At 49.6% G+C, this 10,659-nt stretch overlaps 2 protein-coding genes across 2 annotated transcripts in view; both read right to left on the bottom strand.

Moving 5' to 3' along the window:
* Positions 1–380: 380 nt before the first annotated feature.
* On the bottom strand, positions 381–1,722 carry b3gnt2a (UDP-GlcNAc:betaGal beta-1,3-N-acetylglucosaminyltransferase 2a; the record flags this gene model as incomplete). The annotated part of the gene is made up of 1 exon (XM_079999585.1): positions 381–1,722. The coding sequence occupies one exon, from the start codon at positions 1,720–1,722 to the stop codon at positions 505–507; it is 1,218 nt and encodes a 405-aa protein (XP_079855711.1). The 3' UTR covers positions 381–504.
* A 3,923-nt stretch (positions 1,723–5,645) lies between these two features.
* Positions 5,646–10,659, bottom strand: part of commd1 (copper metabolism (Murr1) domain containing 1) — a 6,004-nt gene continuing 990 nt past the window's right edge. The window contains exons 2-3 of the mRNA XM_079999385.1: positions 10,432–10,659; positions 5,646–6,286 (exon numbers count right to left, since the gene is read on the bottom strand). The exon at positions 10,432–10,659 is cut by the window's right edge and continues 63 nt beyond it. Coding sequence (XP_079855511.1) covers positions 6,188–6,286; positions 10,432–10,659 — 327 coding nt within the window. The 3' untranslated portion in view covers positions 5,646–6,187. The remainder of the gene's footprint in view (positions 6,287–10,431) is intronic.

Below are 10,659 nucleotides of genomic sequence, written 5' to 3'. Positions count from 1 at the left end.
CGTGTCACCTGTCACAACTCATGGAATGACTGGTCTGAACGACTGGAACTGACTGTTGTGTCACAGATGTTTTGCATTTCTTCATTGATGATTTTTAATATTGTTATTTCACTTTTGCATGGACTTGATTTCACCGTAATTGCGTCGTTCAAACAGTGCGGTTCTGTCAAAGGTTTTTAATAATGATTGAACGCTAAAAAGGTTGGAGGTGGGTTAAAAGAATCCTCTGAAATGGTTCTAGGTAGAACATTTTGAGGCTTCCAAAGATGCACCAAGCCACATAGAAGCAGCTCTAAGTGCTCTATCTACATATAACCAGATCTACATGGAAGCAGCTCTACATATAAACAGCTCTACATGGAAGCAGCTCTGAGGTCCGTCTTGGAAAGGAGATGTTGATGTCAGTAAGAGAACCAGACAGGATAAACCGACTGACAGGGGACAAAAGGTAATAACTTAAGGAGGGTTTGGGGTCAGGGGTCACACAGAAGTCTTCTCGGGCGTTCACTGGCAGTCCACGTTGGGGTCCAGCAGCCAGGACCAGAGTTTGATCACTTCCTGCGGCGTCCGGCTGTGGACCAGCATCAGGCTCCGGTAGACGCAGGGCTTGTTCCGGTGCTTCTCCTCCACGTCAAACGTCCTGAAGCCGCTGTGTTTGTCCGGGACCAGGCCCAGCTTCTGCAGACACATCCCTGTGTAGACGTCGTCGATGGGATACAGCGGCACCCAACGAGACACGTTGTGGAGGCGAAGCGCAAGCTCCCCGGAGTACAGGAACCCCCCTCCCCCGGCGTAGGGTGGGTACTGGCCCACAAACACACTCTGTGGGATGAAGTACTTGAGTTTGGGGTCCCGGTGCGGGCTGGCGTTCCTGATGACGTCGCCGATGAAGAGGTCCTTCGCCCTGTTCTCCGGCAGACCTTCCAGGAAGTGAATGATTTTTGGGGTATTGACGAAGACATCGTCGTCCCCCTTGAGGACAAACTGGGCGTGGGGACAGTGGTGGCTGAACCACTCCAGGAACAGGACTTCTTTGAGGGTCAGGTTGAAGAAGGTGTCCCTGTAATCCCATTGGAGGAGGTCTCTGTGAAGCTCTGCCTCATACCGCAGCATCCCTGAGAGGTCGGGGAAGTGGTCCGCCAACGTGGTGGCACCAAGCAGGAACACGGTCGCCACGGCCCGGTTGGCCATCACGCCCGCCCGCCCCCAGGATTCCCGAATGGCCTGGCGCCTGTCAAAGTGTGGAGGCAGCGACTTGATGGCCAACAGGAGGTAGGGCTTGCTGTCGCACGCATGCGGCTGGTTGATCAGCATGGGGTACGTCCTGCAGCGCATGTGCAGCAGGAAGTCCTGGAAGCGCAGCGGGAGGGAGTTGTAGTCCCAGATCTGCATGGAGACGTTGCGGTCCGGCTCGCAGCGATCTAGGGCCTTGGTGTCGTTGGGCCACTCCGCCGGCTCGCCCAGGGAATCGTTGGAGATCTCAGAGTTCAGGATGGGGTTGGAGATGAAGTCCAGCCGCTGCTGCTCCCTGTTCCAGAACGTCTCGCTCAGCTTCTGCTGCTGCCAGAACCTCCTGTAGGGGATCCTGACTTTGCGAAGGCTGCCGTCGTCGCCGCTGCTGCCCTGGCCCAGGTTCCAGGACAGGGCCACCAGGATGCAGATGAAGATGTTGAACACCATCACCCAGCACAGCACCTTGGCTTTCCGGCGGCCCACGGACATCTTGCTTTCCTTCCGGGCCTGCGGACATTAAAAAAAAAAAAAAAAAAGGAGCCTCAGGGCAGCGGAGTCACGCCAGGCGGTTTGAGTCCGCTGCCCCGAGGCCCAGAGCAACGGGACGTTCGGAAACATGGAAGTGAGCAAAGGAGGAACCGTGTTGCTGCCGCAGCTCACGGGAAGACTTCCAGCCGCATTCCAGCCTGCCTGTCCTCCCCTAATCCTGCAGGAATGGACCCACGCACATTTCTCTTCCTCAACCTCCGTCATCCCCTCGTTCCCCCTCTCTCCTCTCTCCCTTCGGCGTCACACTTTTCCAATTAGGCCGTGACAGCGCATGACTCCCATTCACCAGCCTCACTTTGTCCTCGCGGCGGAGCAGGCACAGAGGCGGGCGGAGAGTCTTTCTAAATCCCGCCGAAGTTCCTCAGCATCCGGAGGTATTTCAAAACGACAAGGAGGATGGAGGCGCTGGGGCCGCCGCCCCAAAGGTCCGGCCGGAGCAGGTGGAGCTGTCTGTGGAAACACAAAGAGCAAACTGACGGCGGAGAAAAGCGTCAGTTTGGCCTCTTCAAATCACACCTGGCCGGGTCCTCAAATACCTTCAAGGATTATTAGGCTGCTTGGTTGCCAGATGGGTGGAGCTGGTCACATGGCTGGAGTCTGAAGGCGCCATTAGAAACAACCTTTTACACGGATTTATGACAAAATACACACATTCACACAACCCATGGTTCCCACCTCTGCCGCAGCCGGACTGAAGCTCATACCGGGAGACCTCTGGAAGGAAACTAATGTATTTATGCACCTTTCTCCCAAATCCCTTCATGTCTCGTCAAAGACTGACTGACTGACTGACTGGCTGACTGGCTGACTGACTGATTCCTGTCTCACAGGGCAGGGTGATGTGTGCGCGTTTGGTGCGTTCCTGGTAAAAGCTTCGTCTGTGACTGATCGTCCGCAGTATATATTTATATCCTGTATTTGACAGTCGAGACGAGTCTCCTGGAAGGTACTTCATGTATGAAATGCCTGGTTGGGACGGTGGGTGGCACTCCTCACAAACAACCCGGTGGAGCAGGTTGGAGGCAGCACCGTGGCGTCTCCCTCCACCTCACGGCCCTCGATGGAGAACCGTCGGCACCTTGACCCGTCTCCGTGCTTGTTTCACCCGGCTTCCCTGAAACACCTGCAGTCCGCTGCTGCTCGCCCACTTTTTGGGAGGGGGCTGCACCCGTACGCGCAGCGAGGGCAGAAGAGGGCGTGTCTCACGGCGGGGGCCCAAATAGGACATTTGTGTCCCAGGTCCCTCGCGTCCTGCGTCGAGACCCTTCCGGTGGGAAGGTAATTGGTTGTTAACGGAGCGTAATTGAGCGGGATCCCCGCGGATCAGACCCACTTCCACACTGCGTTTGGTTTCGGTGTCGTTCTCCTTTAATAGGCCGGCGTGCTGTGTGCACGTTGCCATGGCAATCCCGCCAACTCCGCGGGAACCCACGACCCCTGGCCCCTACACTGGATCTGTCAGAACCTCCCGCCGCCGCCCCTTCCCAGAATGCACCTCACCAAACCCAGGCCGGGATCGACAGGAAAGCAGCTTCCCTTCCTCCTCGCCCGGGTCGACTTCTTTCCCTTTCACCTGATCACACCCCCTTCCCCACCGCCTCCTCCACCCCCTCCTCCACCTCCACCTCCTCCTCCTCCTGATGGTGTTTCGTCTATTTTTATTTATTGTACTTTATTTTCACATAAACCTGACGCTCAAACCCCCAGAAGCTTTCAGAACCTACAGGCCTTTTCAGAGCCTCTGAGGCTGGAGTCGGGTGGAGTCGGGTGGAGCCCGTCCTCACTGACGTTGGAGTGAAGGAGCAGAAACATTTGATCTGACCGTTTTATTCCTTCCCGGCTGCAGTGGCGGGAACACTGAGTCAGCCATTCCCCTGTTATCTGCTTCTTTTTTTTGTGTTATTTAACCTCCGGCGCGTTATAAACGTCCAAGATAAGGAAGCAAGTTAAGAAAAGAACAGGGAAAAGTCGGGAAAACGGGTTTTAAACCGTTGAATAAAGGTTAAATATTAAACAGCGACAGGGTTCAGAAGGTCTTTTTAAAATCATAAACACGTAGAACACTTTTTAACCCGATGGGGTTGAGGATTAAATCACATTACAAAACATAAACAACAGACATTTAACAAAAGAACAAATCTAAAAAGTGGAAAGAAAAGAAAAGTGAATATTTAAAGGTTGAGGATTCAAACCCGTGTTTCCCTGTCGATCATTTTAATATCTTTATGAGCTTCACACAGAGGATTTAAATATACAGTCGGTAAATAAAAACACAACCTTCCAATAAACCTTCAAAATAACAAGAAGAGTAAAGCGAGGCACTTCACCTGCGTCCAGAGGACGTGATGTCACTGACCAACACATTCCAGGTGAGATGACATTAAATGGGATAGAAACCTTTTCCAGGACCTTCTCCTCAGACATGGAACCTGCAGAGACAGAGACGGCACCAGGCTGAGGCTGCTCCTGGAGGCCCCGCCCCCTTCCGGAGGCTCCTCCCCCTCCCGGAGGCCCCTCCCCTTCCTGTAGGCTCCTCCTCCTACAAACACGTGACCACTGGGGGCCAACCTGGGGGTCCAGGGACCTCAGACCTCCAGGTGGCCCCCAGACCACAATATTTAAAAAATCCACACAAACAATTAAAGTGAATATGTAACTGTATCCTGCGTTGGCCTTGAGCAAGGTACTGATAAGATAAAATGATAAAGATCATTTGTTCTTTGTTCCAAGTACTTTATCTGTTTATTTTTTTTACTCTGCGCAGTGAGCAGGCGGGGCAGGGCGGGGCAGGTGTGTGGAGTTCAAACTCTCAACCTGCGAAGCCTCTTCATTGACCATAAAGAAGCTCCCAGTGACTCCTGAACGTCTGTGTTCCACATGACGTCAGCACCCGGCGCTGGAGCCCGATCCGCCCACGTGCCGATCCACCAACCGCTCGTCGCCATGAACCTGCAACAGGCCACGCCCGAACCACGCCCGAAACACCCCCGAACCACGCCCGCTGCGTGGGGAAGCGTCCTGGACGCGTCGGTGCTGTCGCAGAGAGGATCGGACACAACTTTTGATGGTTATTGTGTAAAATAAAAAAATCGTTATTTCTGCTTCTTACTTTGTTTCGACACGTTGACGACGCACGACGTGTCCTGCACCTGACAAATAAACCTCCTCAAGGCCTGGAGTCCGTCTGATCTCCGCAGACTTGAAGTCACACAAGGTCTTGTTCAGTTCATCCAGTTAAAGACGTTGGCACTGCGCGGCTTCACCACGTCACATGGTGTTTGTATTTCACACGACCAGCAGCTCCACCTCCACAACTGACGGATGTAAAAAAACCTTTGAATGGATCAAACTCTTTTGCTGAAACATTTGTTTATATCTCTGCTCCAGTGGCTCAACCACGTTTCATAGGAGCCACCACACCCTCCTCCTCCGCCTGCCGTTACACTGCTGCTTATCACTGTGGGTGGGGCTCGTCCTATCTGCTCCGCCCGAAAACCGCTGAAGCACCGCAGCCACAGGACTCCAACGCAACACCACAACTCGACAAAACTACCACACCACCACCACAAAACCACCATAACACAAAACCACAAAACTACCACAACACCACAAAACTACCACACCGCAACACAAAACGACAACACCACAACACCACCACCACCACCACCACCACACCACCACAACAACAACCACACACCTGGAGACATTGTGAAGGTGTTAAATTATAAAACATGTTTAAACCGTTTGGATGGATTTTCCACACAGTCGTCGTTTCTTTGAGTTTTCATTTTTCATTTAAATCATTTTCTTGTTTCTGTGGAAGCGACGTCGAAACACAAAGAGCAACTGTTTTGTTGGCAAAATTCACACAGAAAATGTTCATTTAATAAATCCATCCAAGGATGCACATTTATGAAAAAACAACCCGAGAACTGAACTTCAGAGTCGCACTGCGGAGTGTTGCTCTGTGGAGTGGTTGCTCTGTGGGATGGTTGCTCTGTGGAGTGGTTGCTCTGTGGGATGGTTGCTCTGTGGGATGGTTGCTCTGTGGGATGGTTGCTCTGTGGGATGGTTGCTCTGTGGAGTGGTTGCTCTGTGGGATGGTTGCTCTGTGGGATGGTTGCTCTGTGGAGTGGTTGCTCTGTGGAGTGGTTGCTCTGTGGAGTGGTTGCTCTGTGGAGTGGTTGCTCTGTGATAAACAGGTCAAAGGTCACAGAAGTCACTTGTTTAATAAAATATTTGACATTTTGTACATTTTGAGAGTGAAGCCGTTCAGGGGGGTAAACCGGAGCATCTCGGGACTTCAAGGCGTTTCAAGCACTTCCTGTCAATCCAGGAAGTCAAGTGAGACGGGAAACAAGGCAGACAGGAAGAGGAAAGCACATGGTGTCCCACACAGACACTCCTAGCTGCGCTGAGCGATGGTTCTCTGGATGTCGGCCATCTTGTTCAGCACCTGGTTCATTGCAGCTTCATCAAACTCCAGACAGATGAACTCAGAGTCCTGAAGGAGAGACAGACAGACAGAGAGAGAGACAGACAGACAGGTTAACATGTAGAACACCAGCACCTTCTAAGTTTACCCGTCGTGCATTTTGTTCCGTCTCTTTCCTTTCTCAACGTCCTGACTTGTAAAAGGCATAAACTGCTCTTTCTATTCAACTCTTTTTTTAAGGACCCCAAAGGAACAGGAAGTGAGTCGAGGGAACAGGAAGTGGGTCGACCAAGAATTGAGCCTGAAGCAGAAACAAAACGGGGACGATCACTTCAGACCAGACTGACAAGGACGGAGGAGGAGGATGAGGAAAGGAGGAATACTGAGATTAGTTGTTGTTGATGATAGATGTATTTTATTGTTTTTTCTCTAGTGTTTATATATTTGTGACGTTGGGTTTGTTGTATATTCACCAAATGTTCTATTGTTCATTCTTAAGTATTATCTGGTTTATATTTAGGGTTATGTTAGTAAAAGTAGGGTTAGGTTAGAAAGGTAGGGTTAGGTTAGTAAAAGTGGGGTTAGGGTCAGGGTTAGGTTAGTTAAGGTTAGGGTTAAGGTTAGGGTTAGGTTAGTTAAGGTTAGGGTTAAGGTTAGGTTAGGGTTAGGTTAGTTAAGGTTAGGGTTAGGTTAGTTAAGGTTAGGGTTAAGGTTAGGTTAGTAAAAGGACGGCACAAAAAATAGGCCCTTCTGTAACAAGGAAGTCTGGGCTGGTGTGGGGGTAAAAACCTTTGATTCAAAACTGATCTTCCCTCCGTCACTGTGTTTGTGTTGGGTGGGGGAAGCTCTTCTATAAAAAGGACAGCCAGTGTTTCCAGACTCTTAGCCTTGTTACTGGGTGCTAATGGACTCCGTCCGATGTTCCGAAGTTCTCCTGGGTAAGATGGAGAACTTCAGAGATGGTGTTTCCTTGTTGTTGGAGGAAGGTGCTGATTTTGGCCTTTTGTGGGTCCTCCGGTTCCAGCAGGATCCTGATCAGGGATCCTGATAAGTGCCGACGGGAAGGTTGCTCCTGCCGCCTCCACCATGTTGTTGTTGTAGCTCCTCTTCATGCTCGTCATGTTTTGCTGGCGTTCGATTAGAAATGCCAGGAGCACCTGGTCCACGTCATCGCTGGTGAGGGTGTTTCTTCGACGGAGTTGGGCTGCAGGTTCCAATCTGGCCCCTGGGTAGCGAGCCCCCTGCAGGCCCCCGGGGTTGGTGCTACGCTCGAATCCCCTGTGACCGGACGCTGCGGTTGGAGCGACCAGGTACCAGATGGTCAGGGTCAGCTCTGCGGACAGGAAATGTTCCCCATCTCCGACTGAGTTTACGTCGTCGTTCTGCTTTTTGTTGATTCCTGGCTCACTTGATTGTTTTGGTAACTATGGTTACTCTGTTGGTTATTTTAGTAACCGTTTTTATTCTTTCAGTCGATCCTCCGGTTTATTGTGTTGGTATGATGTAATATTTATTATTATATTTATATTTATTATTATTATTATATTTATTATTACTACTACATCACAGGGGATGAGAGACGACCCCTGACCCCCCCTGGCCCCCCAACTCTAAATCCAATCAAACTGCATCTCGTAGGATTAACACTGATGAACCCACATGATCCGTGTGTGTGAACAATATGATGCTGTGGTCATGACATCATGTGATGACATCATTATTATTGTTATGGATTCATCCTGCTGTGTTTGGGGATTTCAGAAGCCATGTGGCCCCGTTCCTCCAGCACGGAAACCTGGCTTCCATCCAGCGTGCCCACGAGCAAGGCACCTCTCAGACCGTGCCACTGGGATCAGACAGGACCTGCTGCTCAGCGTCTGCGGACCTCCACCTGGGGAGGACCTCCGGACCTCCACCTGGGGAGGACCTCCGGACCTCCACCTGGGGAGGACCTCTGCTCCTCCCTCCTTCTGTCCCCTCTGAATCAGCCCACTTCACTTTCTAACCCTACCCGATATTTAATTTAATTTTGTTTTTACTGCAACACCTGATCCAGACCTGGCAACCCTGGGAAAATACTGCGAGCACCACAACAGTGTAACAGGAAGTCTGTGTTAGTTAGTTACTGCAACTAAATGACTCCATCAGTTATTCACACCGTAGCGTCTGGTAACGAGGATAATCACATGGTAACATGTGCAACTACTACGACTTACTCTGTCCAGTATATACATTCATGTAGTAATACTATATACAGTATAGACATTCATATAGAAATATTATATGCAGTATACACATTCATGTTGTAATGCTATATACTGTATACACATTCATATAGTAATACTTTATACAGTACACAATCATATAGTAATACTATATACAGTATAGACATTCATATAGAAATATTATATGCAGTATACACATTCATGTTGTAATGCTATATACTGTATACACATTCATATAGTAATACTTTATACAGTACACAATCATATAGTAATACTTTATACAGTACACATTCATATAGATTCAAATTGTGATTTTCATCCCACTGTGTTGATAGTAAAACATGAACATTCGATGTTTCCTGTATCTGTGATCAGAGCAGTAAACCTTGTTCTCTCACTGGGTCAACGACAAATATTTCTCTCAAATCATCAAGTTTTTCACCTTTAAGTTCAAATATTCTTTGTGTTGTATTTATCCGGCACCTGCCATCCCAAAATAGATTGCAATCATTGCAAAAAAAAAAAAAAAAAAAAAAAAAAAAGTAATAATCATAAATGTGGATGAAACAACAGAAGCTTCCTGCAGTGACTGGTGATCAATCAATCAATCAATCAATCAATCAATCAATCAATATTGTTTTCATCTCCAACTACGTCCAAACAGACACATCATCTTTCACTTGAGCGTCAGCTACGTCACACTACATCCGTACGGGATTTGAAGCACCAGAGTGCTTTTTCGAGGACGACGGGGAAGGGACGAGAGGGAGAGGGTGGGGACGAGGGGGAGAGGGTGGGGACGAGGGGGAGAGGGTGGGGACGAGGAGGAGAGGGTGGGGACGAGAGGGAGGGTGGGGTTCCCGAACCACAAGCACAAGGTGGGAGCATCTGGTCCGGTCCCAGGGTTGTATTGTAGTTTAAATCCCCAAAACATGTTTAACATGTTTACAGTTTTGTTTTCTGTCGTTAAATGACAGTAATAAATATATTTAGAGTATTTCCAGCTGGTACTTGGTACTGGTATTCGGTCCAGCTGGTATTTGGTAGTATTTGGTCAAGCTGATATTTGGTACCTGGTATTTGGTATTTTTTGTGATGATGGTATTTGGTACTGGTATTTGGGATCTGGTGTTTGGTAGTAATTGGTCCAACTGGTATTTGGTAGTATTTGGTCCAGCTGGTATTTGGCACCTGTTCGTATTTGGTCCTGCTGGTAGTATTTGGTCCAGCTGGTATTTGGTACCTAGTAGGATTTGGACCAGCTGGTATTTGGTAGTATTTGGTCCAGCTGGTATTTGGTACCTGGTAGTATTTGGTTCAGCTGGTATTTGGTACTGGTATTTGGTCGTATTTGGTCCAGCTGGTATTTGGTACCTGGTACTATTTGGTTTGGCTGGTATTTGGTACTGGTATTTGGTACCTGGTAGTATTTGGTTTGGCTGGTATTTGGTGCTGGTATTTGGTACTGGTATTTGGTACCTGGTAGTATTTGGTTTGGCTGGTATTTGGTACTGGTATTTGGTACCTGGTAGTATTTGGTTTGGCTGGTATTAGGTACTGGTATTTGATCGTATTTGGTCCAGCTGGTATTTGGTCACACTGGCATTTGGTAGTATTTGTTATTTCCACCTACATTGCGTGGCTGTACATGTTTGCAGCTCTTCCTGATCTTTCTACTTTCAACATCTGATCCATGTCTGTTTTCCCTTATTGCCACATTCCGTGTCGTCTTTGAAATACTTTTGTTGGTTGAGTTTGGTTGGTTAAGCTCGCAGCGTAAATACTTGTCCTCTCGGACGAGAGCTTCTTCTGATTAAAGAATGTTATTCTCCCTTCTAAGTCGCTTTGGATAAAAGCGTCGGCTCAATGACTAAATGTAAATGTAAATGTAAACTCAAGTTTCATCCGATTTGATGCTGTTGTGTTTCCTGTACGTCCTCAGCGTACAGGCGGCTACGTCACGCGCTGGTGTTCCGTGCGTTTCCTCACCTGCTCCGCTCGGCCCAGCTCCAGCTCCACAAGGGCCAGGGGCCCCGCGGGGCCCGCGTCCCCCCGGCCGGCGGCGGCCTGGAGGTCCACCCTCCAGGAGAGGCCCCTGAGGCCCGGCTCCCAGCGGCTCCGGGCCAGGAGCGACTCCCGCACGCGGCCCCGCTGGCTCCTCCAGAAGCGGGACAGGGCGGCGGCCTGATGGGCGCTCACCGCCGCCACGCCCTGCTT

The sequence above is a fragment of the Zeus faber genome (genome assembly GCF_960531495.2).
Source record: "Zeus faber genome assembly, chromosome: 4".
In the NCBI taxonomy this organism is placed as follows: Eukaryota; Metazoa; Chordata; class Actinopteri; order Zeiformes; family Zeidae; genus Zeus; species Zeus faber.
This window is presented reverse-complemented; position numbering and strand designations above follow the sequence as displayed.